Source organism: Drosophila ficusphila, unplaced genomic scaffold (assembly GCF_018152265.1).
Source record: "Drosophila ficusphila isolate 14025-0441.05 unplaced genomic scaffold, ASM1815226v1 contig_470, whole genome shotgun sequence".
NCBI classification, from domain to species: Eukaryota; Metazoa; Arthropoda; class Insecta; order Diptera; family Drosophilidae; genus Drosophila; species Drosophila ficusphila.
In genome coordinates, this window is record NW_025064389.1 from 3,634,913 (window position 1) to 3,655,655 (window position 20,743).

General features: G+C 36.3%; 1 protein-coding gene across 2 annotated transcripts in view; it reads left to right on the plus strand.

The window, feature by feature from the left end:
• The window catches only part of LOC108086994 (synaptosomal-associated protein 25), a 194,143-nt gene that overhangs the window by 152,800 nt on the left and 20,600 nt on the right, over window positions 1-20,743 (plus strand). For both annotated transcript variants that reach the window (XM_043208554.1, XM_043208553.1), the window contains exon 6: window positions 8,339-8,467. In XM_043208554.1, the coding sequence (XP_043064489.1) occupies window positions 8,339-8,467 (129 nt within the window). The remainder of the gene's footprint in view (window positions 1-8,338; window positions 8,468-20,743) is intronic.

Below are 20,743 nucleotides of genomic sequence, written 5' to 3' on the forward strand. Positions count from 1 at the left end.
GATGTCAAATTCAGTCTGCAATATAATGCATGCTCCGGTCATTTAACCACAAGCCACAATAATTAACTTAATTTAAACAGCTCTTAGTGCAAGTTGATTTCAATCAATCGGGTTGATCCGCACATTATTACTAATACGCTTAGTGCAATGAATAACCCTTGTTGACGATCTTGGGACCTGTTGGACCCAAAACTTAAATTTTCTCTTCATATTTCGAAAATAGTTGATAAAACCAGGAGGACAAAAGACCGAATATTAATGAAATGCGATGGTTTACGAGCATAATGCCACGGTCTTTAATACCTCTGGTAAACCGACTCAAGTGGAGGATACCCCTACAGGGAAATGACAGCTATATGACAAAGTCGCCCGATTTTTACAGCACTGCAAAGGGTATTATAATTTCGGTCAAAAGCTTGCAACGCAGTAAAGGAGACACCTTAGACCCTTATGTAAACTAGTCCCTTAGTTTTATAGCTATCTTGCTGAAAAGTTGTTTAGTTAGGGCTCGCAATATATAAGTCATAACGGGCCACTATATCGGATAGCTTCCTTACGAGAGATTGAAAAAAAATTCTTACGACGTTGTTTTTTATCATATCGACTTGATTTCTTTTATATGGTGTTTTTTAAATACTATCGAATTTTGAGTAAAATTTTATCAAAATCGGATAAGTCTTCTATATAGCTGCCATTGAAATGATTCAAATCAAGAAAGGAAGCTAGCTTCGGCTTGCCGCAGCTTATATACCCTTGCAGTCATCAAACATCAAACAACATCGAAGCTATGACGACTTTTCTATTAATTTTCCATATTTTCGACTATTGTTCATATGGCAGCTATATGATATAGTTGTCCGATTTTTATGAAATTTTTTTCTCGGTTCAAGGGTAGTTCATAAAGTCGATGTTGTAAAAATCATGCTCGTGGAATAAAAAACAACAACGTTATGATTATTTTGCCATTATTTCTATATATATTTTTTGATCTTTCCTATGGCAGCTATATGATAGGGTTATCCGATTTTGATAAAATTTAATGCAAAATTCCATAGTATTTAGAAAACGCCATCTGGAAGAAATCATGTCAATTCGATGAAAAACAACGGCGTAATAATTTTGTATCCTTTATTTTTTTGACCTCTTGTATGGGAGCTTTCCGATATAGTCGCCCGATCCCTAGTTCCGACTTATATACTGCGGGTAATAACTACACACCTTTTGGTAAAGTTTCAGCAAGATAGTTTTAAAACTGAGAGACTAGTTTGCGTAGAAACGAACAGACGGACAGACAAACAGACGGACATACGTATTTGGATTCTGATCGTGATGCTGATCAAGAATATATATACTTTATGGGGTCTGAGGTGTCTCCTTCACTGCGTTGCAAACTTCTTACTGAAATTATAATACTCTTTGCTCAGCAAGGGTATAAATATATACATAGATCACTGACAAATACATACATTTCTAACATTTTCCGGCACGACGCAATATCCGGTTAAATTTTTCAATTTTCTTGATTCATTTCATTTTTATAAGCGGTTTGTCGCTAAAAGCGGAAACGCTCTAAGCGGAGGCCCTTTCATATAACTTTGTATGGGGACCAACCAAACCATCGAGTTTTCGACGCACAACCCGGACGGACACTATAAGCGGAGTCGTTATAACAGGATTCTACTGTATATGGATAATGGCAAAAAAATTATAACGTCGTTATTTTTTATCCCACAAGCTTAATTTTTATTTATTGGGAGTACAAATAGAGAACCGTCGTTTTTTCTCATAACACTGTGCGACAAAATTTAACGAAATGTTTGTTTGAGTTACTTTTTTGATTGTTTTCGGTTAAGGGGCATAAGTTATGCACAAAAATATTTATGCCACCTTTTAAGTGATAGGATTTCTTTTTTTATGATAAATTTTATGAAATTATTATTATGAAAATATTTAACACAAAATATTTTTTTTTTTTTTACTTCCAATAAACTATTATTTTTTTTGAAAGTGAAATTTTTTCTGATTTTTTTTGGCTTTTTCAGAGGTATCCTCGCGTAATAAGTTCCATAGGAAGTCGCCCAGAGTATAGAGCTGGGAGAAAAAAAATTTTAAAGCATTGTTATAAAAGCCTAACGGTATATTTGCTTAATATATTTTAATTAATAGATATTGAACTTGCATAAAACGCTTATAACGGTGAAAAAATATTTTCCCAATATGGTATTATAAGGCTGTGAAATATGCAAAAACACGCGTTTTTGGGACCTTTGAGTGTGCTTAGAAGCTGATTGGCTATTGATATTAACAAATCCAAAAACTTGTATTCTTATTTTGACTAGTAGAAGTGAAAAATAAGAAAAAATCAACTCAAACATTTTTTTGTCGCACAGTGTAATTTGAGGTTTTATTGTAAAAATCTCGTTACAATGTCATTCTTCAAAATAATTTCCATCCTTAGCAACTTTTTCCCATCTTTTTGGCAACTTCTGAATTCCTCTTCGAAAAAACTGTCCGTCTTTTGACGCGATCCACAAATCAATCCAATTTTTCGCTTCTTCGTAAGAACGAAAGTGCTATTCGGCCAGGTCATGCGTCATCAATCGGAAGAGGTAGAAAACAGATGGGGCGATGTCAGGAGAGTACGGCGGGTGCGATAGGACGTCCCAAAGTTTCCAGGTATGTTTTCACGACCTTGGAAACATGTGGACGAGCGTTGTCATGCAGAAGTATGACCTTGTCGTGTCTTTTCGCGTATTGTGGGCGTTTTTACTTTAACGCTCGACTCAAACGAATCAGTTGCGTCCTATAGAGGGCTCCTGTGATGGTTTCGCGAGGTTGCAGGAGTTCATAGTAAATTACGCCAAGCTGGTCCCACCAAATACACAGGTCCGGGACGCTCCTTATCATCCACGTCATACTCGCCATTTCTAAACTTTTGGAACCATTCTCGACACGTTCTTTCACTAATATAGCTTTCACCATAAGTTTCTACAATCATTCGACGCGCCTCTGCTGCATTTTTTTCGAATGCTATGCAAAAAGCAACACTTCCCGCAAATGTCCCTTGTTCGGCTCGAATTTTGCCATTTTTGCACACGAACAAAACGGAGCACAGTGAAAATAGACAAACGAGACAATAAAGAGTTGTTGACAAATGCCTCAGCTGGCTATGTCACGTTCCTGTTCATACTTTTTTACCGACGTGCACTGCTGGCACCACCTATCGGAAAACGGCGGTTTTATATTTGTACTCCCAATATTTATTTATTTTACACTGTATGCCTATGTTAAAACTTAGGCTACTGGGAAGGGGAACAGCCATAGCTGCTGGGGCTTTCGGCTGGCTACTTATTTATATAAAAAATATTGTACATCTTAATGGTAGTTTAAATATAAGCAAGTAAAATCTTCATATCTTCAAAATTGGAGCACAGTTTGTTTGCCTTTGAGTTTCTAAAGAAGATTAAATAATTTCGATTTTTTAAGGTAATTAAGGATTAGGCTTAAATTCATGGGTGATGGATTCGCAAGGAGCGGTAGAAAATCGGAATTTGGTATAGTATTAAGGCGAAGATTATTAATATCCTTTAATATGTTCAAAACAGAGGTGTTCGCATTATTGCAGAAAATGCATTGGTTGCAGGGCGGTTGTAAAAATTTGCTTTTTGTGAGTAAGCCTTGTGTGGTCAAGTCGTAGTCGTATTAGGGTCGTTTGTTCCTTTCTCGATAAATTGCAAAAATAAGCGCACTTAGTAAAATCAGCCATGGTCAATGAACCGTCATTCAGTCGTTTGTACCAGTTTGGAGGATTCTAGATGGAGATTAGAATTACGATTTGAAAAAGTCGACTTTAGGAATCTGCGAATTTCTGATTTGTTAATATTAGGGCTTGTGATAACTGGAGACATTGTGGCTAATTTGGGTGCTTGGTCTGCAAATTCATTTCCTGCGATTCCAAAGTGGCTCGGAACCCAAAGTATTTTAATTTTGCTTGGAAAATTTGTTAGAAGTCTGATAGCTTCAAGAATAGCTACTGCTTCTGCTGCATAGACCGTTGAGTAAGCTGGCAAGATCCCCAATTTATCCCTCTTCGGATAATGATCCATCGGTATAGATTAACTTGTAGTTATGCAAATCTCGTTTTTTTAACAAAAACTCTTTTGTTGAGATGTCCTTTGGTGTGGTTGATTTGTTGTATCTGCTAAATTGTGTATCTAACGAGTTCTCAGATAGTTTCCATGGGGGTCTTGAAGTTGGTAACTTTTTTATAAAATTCATTGAGAAACCAAGTTTTGAACACAGATTTATACTTTTAAAAAGCAATAATTTTATTTACTAGTGGTTTAAGAGGGGTGTCCTGGCAGCGTGCGATTGTATTGAAGAGGTTAGCTGTCATATAATGAAATTTTGAAAAAAAAAAAAAAAAAAAAAAATACGAGAGAATTGGTCTCCACGTAGAGGTTTTTGATTGGTGTTGATGGGAAGGCGCACGTAGGGCTGCGTTCATAATTGTTTCTATAGGCCTTAGTGTGGATTTCGCAGCGTTGCCATAAAATGGGAGACAAAAGTCTATTTTTCACATACAAATGCTATTTGCAACCTGTATTAAAGTTGGAGGATGGCAATTGTATTTGGAGCTGGCAAGACATTTGATGATGTTAAGTGAGTTGTTTAGCGATTTTTGTAGCTTCTTAATGTGTGCTCCCCATTTGTGTTTTGCGTTAAAATATAGGCCTAAGATTGTTATTTCATTTGTTGTGTTGATAGTAGCTAATGTTGTATCAATTTTGGATTGGCAGCTAATCTTTCTGCATATGTGTATGTGTTTGCACTTGTTAAGCGATAGGGAAGCTCCTGAAACTTCACACCAGTTCTCAGCGAATAGAGGATCCAGATTTATTCTTGTGTGTTTGCGTTCGTTCAGGTCGATCAGGATGTTGAAATCGTTAGCATAAGCGGTGAACTTCAGAGTTTTGTGTTTTTCTAATATAGCCGCGACATTGTTAAAAGCAATCAGAAATAAAATTACTAAAAGTGGTGATCCTTGCGGGATTCCATTGTGTAGAGGTTGTATCTCGGAAAATGTTTGGTTAGAGCGTACACGAATCTTTCGGTTGGTCATAAAGTTTGTAACGTAGCGGATAATCGTGTAACCGCAGCTGGTTAACCACTGTATGGATTCCTATTTTTTCAAACGCTTTCTCGAAGTCCAGGGAGATAATAGATAACTGTCTTTATTCGGAAAGGGCTCTGTTTATCAGAGCGTCTACGTACAGTAGACAGTCTGTAACATTTTCCTTTTTTGAACCCCATTTGGTTACTATTGGTAAGTTTGTTTGATGTAACAAACCACCAAAGTCTTTTAGCCATTTTTTTGTCTAAAACTTTTGCTAGGCAAGGGTTTAGAGAAATGGGTCTATAGGAAATTATAGCTGTTTTGTCGGTACCTGGTTTGTGGGTAGGTATAATTGTACTGGTCTTGTAGGATTGGGGTATCTGTGATTTTAAGATGTTATAAAATAAGGTTATAATTCTATTTTTAACATTTCCTAAAACGTTGATCATCGAGTAATTAATTTTGTCGTGTCCTGCAGAATGACCCTTTAAGCTATTTAAAGCTGTGTAGAAATCCAAATAGTTTGTGTCATCCTCCATAAATTCTGCTGATTTATGAGGAGGTTCAAAATGTGTCTTGCTGAGGATATCGTGTTTAGCTTGAAGGAAAGCCGTCGAGAAATTAGAGTCCTTTGAGCGTGTAGACCAGTGTCTGGAGAATGCGTTCGTGATTTCTTTAAGGTTAGTTACTGGATTAGGGTTTTTTACGCAATGGATAGTAGATGCTCTATGGATTCCCCAGAACTGTTTAATTTTGTTCCATACAATTTCGGTTTTTGTGTTAGGTGAAATGATAGATGTCAGAATGTGGATGCTATCTTTTTTGCTTGCCCTAATTTCAAATCTGTACTTTGCATTGATTTGTTTAAAACGTATTAAGTTTTCAATGCTCATGTTCCTTTTGAACTTTTTCCACGCTATGTTTTTATCTCAGAGCTTTCAGAGGCTGTGGACATAAATTCTTCATTATCATATTGTAATATGGGTCTGTTGCCTGAAGATGGTTGGTCTGTTAGTTTTTGATGGTTTACTAAAGATTCTGATGAAATTGAAGTTTTGGATGATGTTGTAGGTTGAGTTGATGTTGTTTTTGTGGTTTGTTATAGAGATCGCCCATGGTTAGGGCTTGCCACTGTGGAGAATAGAGAACCGTCATGTTGGTGTCTGGATCTGTAGATTGCACACGCTTCGCGATTGTTTACTTTTTGAAGTGTTTTGATCTTCTTCTACTTCTTTGTGCGAGATGAGAACAGGGCACGTAGAATCTCTGGCGTGATGGTTGTTGTTAGCGAATTTTTTCTTTCTACAGTTGATGCAGCTCGCTTCGTTTGAGCATTCCTCTCCTAAATCGAGTTGAATATGGGCTGGTAGACTACACTTTAGGCAAGATTCAGGCAGCTTGCAAAATTTAACCATGTGTCCAATACGTAGGCAATTAAAGCAGCGCATAACTGGTGGGATATATGGACAAAGATTCACTCGTTCGTATCCGATGTAATAAATTCCGGAAGATCGAGAGTAGAGAAGGTGACTGCATTTAGTCCTGTTTCGATTGGCACACGCTGGGTAAGTCTAGTGAACTTTTTCACCTCGATAATTTTTTGAGATTTAACATTATCTAGAATTTCCTCTACCTCAATACCTATTAGGTCTCGGCTATATATCACGGCTTTGCAGGTGTTCAGAGATCTGTGTTCTGAGACTGAGATGGGTATGTTGCCAGGAATTTCTTTAAGCTTTAATAACTTATCTGCTTGGAGTTGGTTTTTTGTCATAATCAAGATTTTTCCGTCTCTGAGTTTTTACGTTCAGCCACTTCTCCGCCCGCAGTTACGTCAATAATTTTTTCAGTGTGAATGGTAAGACTTTTGGTGATGATTAGAAATCTACCGTCGGGTGCGGGGGGCCTCTTTAAGGCATTGTTAATTTTGTAATTTGAAGACTTAGTAGGCGCACGCCGAGCTCACTGATTTGTTTGCTGATAAGAGAACCATAAAAGAATCGGGTCGGGTTGGTTCGTTTCGAGCGATCGCAGGTTAATGACTATAGAGAGCCACAAGATTGGCACAACCGTTCGTATCGAGAGTCGAAATTGAACTGAGCTTAATTCGCTATTTTTTTTTTGACTACTCTTAAATCGAGAAAAAAATTTCATAAAAATCGGACAACTATATTAAAAAGCTGCCATAGGAAAGTTTGAGAAATCTATATGAAATTAACGGAAAAAAGAACAAAAGCTATATACCCTTGCAGTAATCAGTTGATCCAAATGCATAAAGGCTAAAAACATCAACATATGACGATTTTTCTATACATTTTTCATATTTTCGACTATTGATTATATGGCAGCTATAGGATATAGTTGTCCGATTTTGATAAAATTTGATTCGTAATTCAAAAGTCGTTAGAAAACTCTATATTCCTAAAATGGTGCTTGTCTGATGAAAAACAACGATGTTATAATTTTATTTTTCGATCTTTCTTATAGCTTCCATAGGAAAGATCGAAAAATCTATATAGAAATAACGGAAATAAAATTATAACATCGTTGTTGTCAATCAATGTCATATGAACAATTGTCGAAAATATAGAAACCTAATAGAAAAATTGACAAAGCTTCGATGTTGTTTAGCCATTTTATATTTTGTTCAACATATTTGATGACTGCAATGTCGACTTGCCGAATCCAGCTTCCTTTCTTGTTATAAAATTTAATTAAAACTTACATTTACTGTGCTACCGGTGGCATGGTTTTTTTTTTACTGTTGAATTGCGTTTCTATCTTTTGAACAGCTTCTAAAGCTAGCAGCGGTCTTATCGGTTTGGTGTTGGCGTCGTTTTCTGTTTTCTTTCGGAGCAGTAAGAGCTGGTGGAGCTTGGTTCATATGCTCTTCTGCGATTTTAGTCAAACAAAACTTGGATTAGTCTTTGCCGCGGCTTTGTTTGGTATTTGGGATCATGAGCTGCATATACCTATTGTTTGTGCGAAGCCAGTATTGCCTAAAAAGCTCGCCTATCTCCGTGATCTTTTAAGCTACAGTGAGCCGCTAAACCGTTTTTAATATAAATAAATATTAATATAGTGTCATGACTAGTAACGTTTTTAGTATAATTTAATTATTTTAACTAATTATCTCATTATATTATATTAAGTTAAAATAAAAACATACACGTATATATTTTCATTAAATTAGCGCAATAAAATTTATATGAATACTTGCAGAAGCCAGTCATTCAAAGAAGATGATGGAACTTGGAAAGGCAATGATGACGGAAAAGTTGTAAATAATCAACCGCAAAGAGTCATGGATGATAGGAATGGAATGATGGCACAAGCGGGATATATCGGCAGGTAATAATATAATTCCTTAACAACCTAGTAGAATGATTTTGACCAATAGAGAACCGCACCGAGACCAACATAGTTAGAAATGTATTTTCTTTAAGGCAGGTTCTCACCTTGTGGAGCCGAAAAATTACACTTTTTTAAAAAGGGGCGGGAGGGGTCGTTCCTCGGTGGCGGCATGTCGGCCTAGGGGTGTCCCGCTAACGGAAGTGATTCATTGATTCAAAAGATTTTTGAGGTGTACATTACTGTGCATAAAATGAACTAGGATCAACAAAAAAAAATTTTAAATTGCAAAAGTTATTAGCTTTAGAAAAAAAATTATGATTTCCGCCCTTTTTTTCTTAATTTATATTCATTTTAACAAATAAAATTTTTCAATATTTTTGGATAATCCTAGTTCATTTGTTAAAAGAAACAATTAGGAACATTTAAAAAAAAAACTTTGATGACGGGTTAATCCCAACGCCATCAAATATTTCCGTGAGATCCGAAAACGTGGTTCTGAGATAAACGCGTATAAAGTTTTGGCTTCAAATGGACGGTGCTCGACGTGTGCTCCATGTAAAGGCGTGTAACTCCTGTAGGTTTTAAATTTTCAGCTGAAATTTCTTGAGAACATTTTCGGAACCCGCTTAAGTTGGGTTGAATAAGAGATCGTAGTGTACACCTTGGAGTTACATTTAACATTATATATACGCTGCCAGTCTTGTATTCACCTGGATGTTCTCGTGCAACACCTGAAACCTTTTTCGCAATGGTTTGCAAATAAAAAAATGTCTTGCCTTACGCGTTTATTAAATATGCCAACGGTCATAGTTGACTAGATGAATAGGAGTAGTAATACATTGATGAGAACCTTTGGTAATTACGCAAACAGAGGCCTTTTCGTTTGATGGTAATTTCTTTCCAGACAGAATGTTCATTATTATGGTTTATTCTGAAAGCGTTTTGATATAAAAGTATATGATTTCGCTATATTAATTTATATTCATTTCACTATTCGGTCTGAATAAACACAAATTTAATATTATTTTTTTTTTTACCGATAGTGCAGCTGCCTATGCACAATACCGTTTTAAATAGCTCTACAAAATTTATACAAAACAGTATTGCCAAGCTGTGATTATTTTTCAGTCCTTCATTTCTAATCCGTAAAGCTTATTAAGCTGCATTCTAATCTGCTTGAACAACGAATTCGAGAGCTACTCATTACATATTTATATTTTAATATATTATTTTAATTTCAGTTAGAAGCTTACAACGCAGTGAAGCAGACACCTAACATCCCGAAAATAATTTGATCAGTACCACAATCTGATTCGATCTAGACGAGTTCAGGGTTTGTCCGGAAAATAATAGGACTGATAACACTGTGCGACAAAAAAATGTATAAGTTGATTTTTTCTCATTTTTCACTTCTACTAATCAAAATAAGAATACTAGTTTGTGGATTTGTTAATATCAATAGCCAATCAGCTTTTACGCACACTCAAATGTCCCAAAAACGCCCGTTTTTGCATATTTCACAGCTTTACAATCACATATTGGAAAAATATTTTTTCACCGTTATAAGCGTTCATGCAAGATCAATATCTATTAATTAAAATGTATTAAGCAAATATACCGTTAGGCTTTTATCACAATGCTTTAAAATTTTTTTTCCCCGCTCTATACTCTGGGCGACTACGTATGGAACTTGTTACGCGAGGATACCTCTGAAAAAGCCAAAAAAAAATCAGGAAAAAAAATCACTTTTAAAAAAAATAATAGTTTATTGGAAGTAAAAAAAATAATAATATTTTGTGTTAATTATTTTCATAATAATAATTTCATAAAATTTACCATGAAAAAAGAAATCGTTTCACTTAAAATGTGGCATAAATATTTTTTCGCATAATTTATGCACCTTAACCGAAAACAATCAAAAAAGTAACTTAAACAAAGATTTTGTTAAATTTTGTCGCACAGTGTAATCTCCCACCGCCACTGTACTTTGGAGCGTGCGTGCACCGACTGGACATGGTAGAGAGCTTTCTTAACTAAATAATGAAAGGTTTGTCACTTGTCTCCGAGCACTTGGACAGGCATTTTTGTGGCGGCGGGGATAATCAGTCCTATTACTTTCCGAACAAACCCTGTAGGTCTGTCCGTCTCTCAGTTTTAAAGCTACATATATATTTAGGGTTATAGCTTTAACGAGTTACCTACAAATGTTTATTTATTATAATTCTGGATATTCTTAATGTCTTATATAATTTAAATGTGCTTGACGTGTTCTCTCTTAACTTCTTAGTTTTCTTCTTTCACACTTCTTAGTTTTCCTCTTTTTCGTTTCATCTTTTACCACTTAAGCTCTCGACTTCGACCGCTCTGTTCGGCTTCTCATTCCGAAGTGTGTCCGTATTTCTTAAAGCTTAACATCCTTAACATTAATTCTTAAATACTAAATACTTTATACTTAATACTAGATCCTTAACTTGCCAATCCTAAATATATATCTGTAAAACTTTACCAAAAGCTGTCTAGAAACGGCTATACCGGATAACTCCCATCGATTAAATTATTACGCTCTTGATTTTTATCATATTGACAGGATTTTTTTTTAGATAGTGTTTTTTTGCCAATCCCAACCGTATTAAAAATATATCCCTCCATTCGATATGAAAAATTTGGTTCTTTAGGTTCTGGCTCATTTTAGTTATAGTTCCGTGATGACATGTTATCTTTTTTTGCCCAATTTCTTAAATACTTTGTATGGCAAGCACATTACAAACTTGTCCAGAATAAAAAACTCAAAGCGAATTAAAAATTCTTTTTCGGCTCTGCCTTGCGCGCTTTACTTGGCTTCTTATGATACATAGAAAAAATGTTTTGAAATGCTAAATAATATGTGCTGTGAAACATTTCAAAGTTAATAGCTATTAACAGTCAGCCTTGCAGTGTCCTCGTAAAATTAGGGAAGGGGTCATCCTCCAAATCGTCATCTTCATTTGGGTCATCAGGTGGCAGTATGCACCAGGGCTTCATCTCGTCGAGCGCGTATACTGACTTGCAGTGTCTCTGCTTCCTGTGGGCATGTGGGATATCTTCAAGAAGATATCTGTTATTTGGTAGTCTGTATTCTGTTTATTGTAGTCTGTAGTCTGTTTATTGTCACCTATAAAAGGACCTTTATATCGAATCTCCAGCTTGCGTGGTTGCCAGTGCCAAAAGGATTCCTTTCGGCCTAAACGAGGTATTCAAGACTATACATTGTTGGCTTAGAATGTCTATTATCGTTATGTTTCTAAACATTCGCTCTATGATCATTGACAAAACGCAACTTTTAGCTGCGTTTCTGCATCCGTTAACATATTTTGGTTCTGGTCTTGAATTGCATCTGTCGATGTGTTCTTCATTATATCTCGGGTCTCGTAACTTTGAAAAGGTTGAAATGGGGAACATTTAGCGGTACCACTTATCGTCGTGATTATGCACCACTGGATTGCGTGCATATTTTCATCCCAACGTTTATCATTTAAACTAAAGGCAAACAAATTAAAAGAATAACTCTATTCGCTCGTTCATTTATTCTAGGTGTCATTTCAGCACTATGTATAAGCTTAGTGTTATCTGACTTGCAGTATTTTTCGTTACCTTTAGAAGTGAATGCTGTTCCCCGATTGGTGATGATTCTGTTTGGAATTGCTAAGTAGCTTAATCCATCTTTTAGAATGTCAAAAACGTGTTTGGTTGCTATACTTTTAACTGCTCGATTGACAGAAAAAAAACATCGTCAATTACAAGAATAGCTCATTGTAGTATTTGAACTGCTCCAACTACTCGATAGATCGGCTTATGTAAACGATTTGCTTAATCTGATCCTCTTTACATTGTTGCAATACTTTGGCTTACCCAATCGGAATCTCATCTGTGTGTAGTTCATGCTTAGCATTTAAGTGATAACTTTTAATAACTGGTTTTGATATTATGCATTTCAAATTCATCAAAAAAATCTTTATCTGTTTTTTCCAGAATTTTTGCTCTTTTTGCAATAGAAAACGCAATGTCTCAGATGTTATGGAATGATGGAACAAAAAAAGAAAAACAGCTGGGGGTTTTTAGCTGGAAAGGAAATCGTTTGAATTTGTATTATCCATCCGTAGAGATTAATTCTGTATACTTTCTGCTTTGTGGAATTTCGTTCTGGTAATATTCACTATTGAGGAAGAGAAAAGTTTTTAAATTGTTTTGCATATTCCAAACGCTCTTCGATGTTGGGAACAGGGAAACTTTTCTTCTGAATAAGTTTATTAAGGCAACAATCGACGGACATACGATCACTACCGTTCGGCTTCTCTGCTTGGCTGCTTTTGACGATGACATTGGCTTGAACTATGCTTGTTTTTCATATGCCTTGAAATCCTGACGAAAAATAATCAGCTTACACTTCTAGTATATTTCTCAAATTGTCTCGCTCGTTGATATTCTGAAAACTATCCAAAAGTTTTTCGTTTATATTATCACTTACAGTTGTTCTGACATGGGGACTGATAATGTCATACTTTTAGCAAAAATGATCCTCCTCTTGGAGGACTGGTTAGAGACATTGAGTCTGGCGTATTACCCGGCGGGTCCTGATCAAGTCTACACACACGAGTCCTTATTCGAGGAAAACGTGCTATCGGTGGGGAAGAGTCAAGAACCAGACGCATACCGTAGGGTCTACCAGACGGTAATCCGGCGTTCGCTTAGTCTGTCTCGTGGCGAGGGTTACGTCGTGGTGCGACAAGCCGCGAAGGACGCGCAGTTGAACTGCACGGGTGTTAAAGGCGTATACGCCGAGAACCCTGCGGTATCTGCCAGAGTCCTGGAGCAGCAGAGCCACGAGAGCCAAGGATTGAATAGCCCCAGCATGAAGTAGTAGAGCCGGGCGGGACAGAGCAAGGGACAGGAGGTCGCGGTTGCTAAGGGCATACGCCTGGAGAGCACGGCGCCTGTTCACCCTAGTCTGAGAACGGTGACTCTTCCCATAGCCCAGAAATAACCGAAAGGAACGGCGACAACCGAGCGGAACTACTGGAGAGGCGGACACATCAGAGGAGGCGCCGCGGGAATCGCAGCGGAGCTAGCATTACATTAGATATTCGGATTCAGAGATCGAATAAAAAATTGTGAAGTCGAGAAATCAAAGTTGTCACAACATATTATTTTGGTGGGACGAACGCACAATAACTACACTAAGCTAGCCGCACAATTCCGTATCGAGCACAAAAAGTAAATAAATCAGTTCGTTACAAGCTGCCATAGGAAAGATCGAAAAATATAATAACGTTCTTGTTTTTATTCCCACGAGCATGATTTTCATAATATAATGTTTTTAATGTTTTGAGAAGAAAAATTCCATCAAAATCCGACAACGGTTTCATATACAGAAATAACCGAAATAAAATTATAACATCGTTATTTTTTTATTAGACAAGCATGATTTTTGAAAAATAGGGTTTTGTAACGGCTCTTGAACGGCTAATTAAATTTCATCAAATCGGACGACTATATTAAATAGCTGCTTCATATGGCATAGTCGAAATATGGAAATTTAAGGGGCACAACTAGTGTGAGGGCCTAAAAAAATGGTGATTTTTGGGAATTTTTAAAAAAAAAACTACTTGATCAATTCTTTTAAAATGTTCAGAATATATTTATACATGTTTTAAGAATGTATAGTGAAATTTTTAAAGAAAAAAGTTAAATATTTTTTAAGTTATAGTCGATCTCCAACGGCGCTAAAAAAAAGTGCCTTAACTCCTGCAGTGATTCCGGCCCTCTCCGTGGACGAAATCAAAAAATGAAAAATTCTCGTTAAACTAGATAATATTTTTCATACCATGAACTACAATAAAAAAAAATATAAAAAAATGACAAAATGGCAGCGTTAAAAAAAAAAAAATCGAATTTTAGCCAAAATTTTGGTCGTTTTTGGCCTGCCAAAATTCGATTTTTGATCGGATCAAAAAACCGATAGTTCATGGTACGTAGAACTATATAAATAACATGTAAAAAAAATTTGGTAGTGATCGGATCAATAGTTTTTGAGTTATCACTGCAGCAAATTTGGAAAATGCTGTTTCGAGAAAAACGCGTTTAAAGATAAAATGATCGTTTGCACTGTTATGAGAGCGGCTGCTCTTTAAATTGTTATAACTCAAAAACTATTTGAGATATCGATTTTAAATTTTAATATGTTATTTTAAAAGGTGTAATCTATCGAAATATGAAAAAAAAAATTTTTTGATTTTTTTAAAACTTCACACTAGTTGTGCCCCTTAATAGAAAATCTTCATAGCTTCGGTTGTTGTTTAGCCTTTATCTATTTTATTCGACATGTTTGATGACTGCAAGGGTATATAAGCTTCGGCAAGGGTATATAAGCTTCGGCCGAAGCTAGCTTCCTTTCTTGTTTTTATTTTCAGAGAACACTGGTAAAGCTTAGCATCGATTTGATGGGCAACTGATTGGCGAATAATACTAACTTGACTAACTGATTTTCAGCATAAAAAGTTTGTCGTGATTTGTCACTCTCATACGCTCCTACTCGACATGTTCCTTTTTGTTTGTGGAACAAATTGCATTGACATCTTTTTATATTCTTTCGGCACACATTGTTAGTCTTTTGTGCCACCTTTGGGAACAAACTCTCTGTTTGTTGCTGCTAATTTGTTTAAAAAAAGACTCCGCAGCATCTCGAATTTGCTTTATAGAAAAGAAATGAATAGCCGCAATACCGTTTTCCAGTTCTTGGTTCTGTAGACCTTATCGGGCATATCTGATGATCGATCTTAGTAAAGAGCTGGTATCGCACCCTAAAGACGGACATCCTGAAACCGTATTCTTGACTCGAAATGCATTTTAGCTTCGTCTGAGCGGCATGAGCGGAATATTTGTGATGTGGATATGAAGATTGGAAACAAGCAAGAAGTTTCGCAGTCAGCTGGTAGATGTCGCGCTTTTTAGTTAAGGGCTGTAAGCGCGTCTCACGACCCCCGTGTCTCACAACCCCCCGTGTCTCACAACCCCCGGTCTCCCCTACTGTTACAGCCCCGTGGAGACGCCACGGGCCCGTTACAAAAATATTTAACGCAATAGCGACCGAGTTTTCACTTTTAGAATCAACGGGAAGGAGAATGTAGTACCAGTTGTCCGCCTCTAGTCGTTATTTTCCCCAAGAATGATCAGCATTTGTAGACAGAGGAAGTTGTACCCAGTTCACATAAGACATATTATTCAGAGCGAACGTAACGTGCTTGCATTTTAGTTCGTTCACTTTAATTCGCCAATCTGACAGCCATTTTTCAACATCGACCATATGAAGAGCTAGCTGCGCAGTTGCTTGAATCGGGCATTTTGAGCGGCTAAGAATAGCTGTGTCATCGGCAAACGTGGATGTTGTTAGACGTGTGCTTGTCGGGATGTCTGCTGTGTACAGGACCTATAAAATTGGTCCTAGCACGCTACCTTGAGGAACTCCAGCTCCAACAGTGTAATCGTCAGAAATTGCAGTGTTGCACCTCACGACAAATTTTCTGTCGTAAAGGTAAGACTCTAAAATCTTGTGGGTGCTGTAGGGGAGCATTGTCTTGATCTTGTACATCAGACCTTCTAGCCAGACTCTATCAAATGCTTGAGAGACATCTAAAAATATGGCAGTACAGTACTCCCGTTTTTCGAACGCGTTCCGAATTTCGGATGTTATCCGGTTGACCTGCTCAATTGTTCCATGCTTTTCACGAAACCCAAATTGGTGTGACGGGATTCCTTCCTGGATTCTCAGGTATGTGTTTATCCGAGTCATTAGGCATTTTTCAAAGAGTTTGGATAGGCAAGAGAGTAGGCTTATAGGTCTATACGACGTGGGGATAGTGTGGTCTTTCCCCGGCTTTGCTATCATTATTATAATTGACTTTTTCCATCTCACTGGAAAGTGGCCAAGTTTTGCGATGGCATTAAATAGCTGGATGAGAGTGCAAACGGCGCAGTATGGGAGCTCAATGATCATTTTGGGAGTTATGAGGTCGCAGCCCGGGGATTTTTTCGGATTCAGTTGTCTTTTGATGATGTTAACGATTTCGTTTGGGCGAAACTCGATTGGCTCATGTTGAGGCTGGGGTTCATATGATAGAGTCGGCAAAGTAAACGCATTGGTGGCAGGATTTGGTTGGAAGACATTTTTAAGGTGTTTGGCAAACGTGCTGGCTCTGCGTCGCTGCGCGCCCACCCGCCTGTGGAATTTCTAATTGGCATCACGGTTTCTTTCGGTGAGCTCATAGTTGGGTGAGCTCTCCATAGTGAGTGTTTTGTACTGTTAGTTGACAATTGCTCTATGTAGCGGCGGTGGACATACGTTTCTTCTTGCTGTAGAGCTTGATCAAGTTGACGTGAGGCATGTTTTAAGCGTTGCTTAGCAGATGGCGATCTGTGACATTGCCATTCTCGACGTAAGCGTCGCTTTTCGAGGACGAGCTGTTCGATTTGTAGATTTGTCTTCTTTTGAATGTATTGTGTGTTTGTAGTTTGAGGTGTTGAAACTCGAGCTGCAGAGACGAGTACAGAGGTCAGTTTTGATGAGTGATCCCATGTTCCTGGGTGTCGGAGTAGAGTAAAGAGGACAGGCGAGTGGTCAGATGAAAGATCCGAAAGGCATTCGGCGCTTATCATATTTTTAGGAATGTTTTTGGTAATCGCAAAGTCTATTAAATCGGGAAGTTTCTTTGGGTCTGCCGGCCAGTATATTGGAGTGCCAGAAGAAACATAGTCTAGCTTGCTCTTAGCTTTGATAATTGCATTATAGAGCTGCTTTCCTTTTGGGGTCACGAGACGAGATCCCCAGTGTGTGTGCTTGGCATTGTAGTCTCCTGCTGCTATGAAGTGGTCTCCGAGTGAGACATATGAAAAGCGGAAACGTGTTCAAATTCTAAATCAAGTTGCGTTGCAGATCAACTAGAGGAAGAGTACTGTGGTAGCTCAAAATATATGACAGCGTCATCTAGCTCAAGAAACGAACTAGTGAGTTCTTTAAACACATTACTGTGTCAAAGTGCACTTGAAGCTTTTTGGTTATATCTTTACTTTAATACATATTTGGCAAAATAAAAAGGAAAATATTTGGAATATATTTTTACTAAAAAACGCATAAAGCTCAACAAACTTAAAAGAATTAATACCAGTATAAGAAACAATTCCAAAAGGATGTAATTTTTAGAGATTTAAGCAATGCACTTGATTCTGTTGAATTGGTCTTAAAAAGTACCCCTTAGGATTTCCGAACATGCTTACTATGTGGATATCATCTTACTTAAATATTTAAAATGAATCTTTACTTCACAAATAGGAAAGTTAATCAAACTTTCCAAACTTCGGAGGTATTGCCGAAGTTAAAGAAATTTTAAAACTCTTTTAACTGATGATTTCTGGGTTCATGAAATGCCGATCAACATCAACAAACATAAAGGAATCAATATCAGTAATGAGAAATGGATACAAAAGGATGTAAATCTTCGCCAACTCCGTGGATATCATCTTACTTAAATTACCCGAAAATACATCCTTACGAAACGGGTTTTGCTCTTTGCTTTGATTAGATTATAATGAAAGCCGAATTAACGTCTGTCATCCAAGTAGACCATATTTTTTGAGCCTGGCCCTGTTAAAAAACCGCTGAATATGCCATGGAATGATTTTACTTTTTAAGCTAATGGGATTCAGTGCATGTACGACTGTTTTCAAATAAAAAGTTCTGGACTGTATTATTCTTTTTCTTAAGACTGTCATAGACTTAACCTTACGAGCTTAAAAGTTTTAAATTTAAACAAACGATTTTTCGACTCACGGTGAACTTCTTAAACGGGGACAAGTAATAATTTCGACTGTGGTAGGTTAGACACTAAAGTTCCAAATAAGTCATCCCTTCTTGCCATGTGAGTGTAGAGAAATCACTTGAATACATATTCATTGGGGCGCGGATGGGGGTATAAAGTGCCAACTTAAGACTTCAGACCAAAAGGAATCAGCCAACTCCAGTATTACTCGATGAAAAGGTTCAGACAAATCTTTTTGATAAAACAAGGATTTTCAGTCAATAATGCGCAGGCCGTTCATTTTGAGAACATAATTATAACATGCGAGCACTCTAGAGGCTTTTTTAGGAAGCAAAAAACGTAAATAACATCACAATAAAACTTAATAAAAGATGTTCATGACTCAAGCTCACGAGTAAATACAGCTGAGTAATTGTATTCTGCCCTTAAGGTACTCAATATTATCAGCCATTAAATAACTTCTCAATGCGTTGATTTACGGCGAAATTGTCTTGGCTTGGAAAAATTCAATGTTGCTTGGTGCATTATTTTGAGGCTGAATCTGGGTTTTTAAACTAGGCATTTTTATAAAAAAAAAACGTAAATGTCTTAACGGGTTAAAAATGCACGAAACACACTGCAATTTAAGGGCAAAAATGTGAAGGCATTATTGGCAAACAGCGCGGACTGTAGGAAAACCAAACGACCAGCTGTATGCACTATACATATATGTATGTATGCTTGGGCGTTTGTGACCGAACTCCCGCAAACAACAACGAATGCTTGAAAGATATTTAACAATAAGAAAATTGCACACTTTGATTAACACGATAATCACGTCGGGGTCACCAAAATGTTTATGGAGAACACAACTAAAATGCCACCCTTGATAAAATAAATGAACTCACGATGTACTCTATTTGCTATCTTCGGAGCTGCAGAATTCTTCGAACTGTATTTGTATGTATTGTGTAATGACTTGTACAAATATACGAAATGTCAATGCGAAAAAGTCATGTGCTTAATGTACGCCAGCCGAAAGCGTGGATTTTTTTTTTTAAGAAACTAGATTATAATGTAGCTTGTTTTAATAAATAAAGGGACAAAAGCGAAATTAGTGATACACTTATGAGCAGGGACTGTAACGGTTATAATTAAAAAAGCAAAAAATTACAAAATAAAAGTTATTTCTTAATTTTTACGAAAAAATTGATTTTTAATACTTAAAATTAATTTTAATAATAAAAAATTAGTAATAATTATTAAGTATCAATTTTTATATAAAAATTACGCAATAACTTTTATTTTCAATTTTTATTATATAAATTGAAAAATAAAAATTATTCGATAACTTTTATTTTAATAATTGAAAATAAAGATTGAATCTATATATATATCTAATATATCTTTTGATCCGTAGAAGCCAGATCCAATGTGTATGTAGGTATATATATGATCTACACATCAATACCTTTCAGTTGGTATATAATAAGTATGTATATATATATAGATTCAATCTGTGTTTCCAATTTTTAAAATAAAAGTTATTGAATAATTTTTATTTTTCAATTTATATAATAAAAATTGAAAATAAAAGTTATTGCGTAATTTTTATATAAAAATTGATACTTAATAATTATTACTAATTTTTTATTATTAAAATTAATTTTAAGTATTAAAAAATCAATTTTTTCGTAAAAATTGAAAAAAACATTTATCTTGTTTTTGAATTCGCCATGAAAATTTAACTTATGACAATTTTTTCCAATTTTTTTGGAGACTGTTTTGGGCTTCAATTTTTTTAAACTCATAATAATTATTTGCGGTCCCTGCTTATGAGGAACTAGCTATGTGCTGGCGTAGACCGCTTCTAAGCAAACAAAGTTAAAAATTTCAAATTAAATCGTTTTCGAATTTTATCAAAGTTGTCTACCATATTAAATTTGGATTAAACCCGACAATGTTAAGGGATCAGAAAGTGCCGTTCTCAGTCATCTTTTAGCAAGACATCAGAAACATCAAGGAATAAACCTTCACCGAAATGAAAATGTTAAATGCAGATCGTTTAGGAGTTTTATCAAAAAGGGGGTAAAAAATGCAAACTTAATTAAATGAAAAATGTAAATGCAGATTTTTTGGAATCTTATCAGAAAAGTTCTAAGTATGTATGCCTTTTTGAGGCTACGATTCGAAAAAAGTACGTAGCTGTTCTCGTAGACCGCGCCTTTGCATTTTGGAATAATAAATTCAGCCAATGTCACCAGTCCGCTGCATTGTCATCCCTACATCAAATCGCCAGATTATTGCAGTAGGATTTTAGTCCGTACAATGAAAAAGCCTCTTTGAATCGACAGATTGAAGCCATTCGTCAACAAAGGTGTTCCTGTATATGACCGCTACGACTTCCGGTGATTAATTAAGCCAGGGTAGGCTATAATGAGACTCC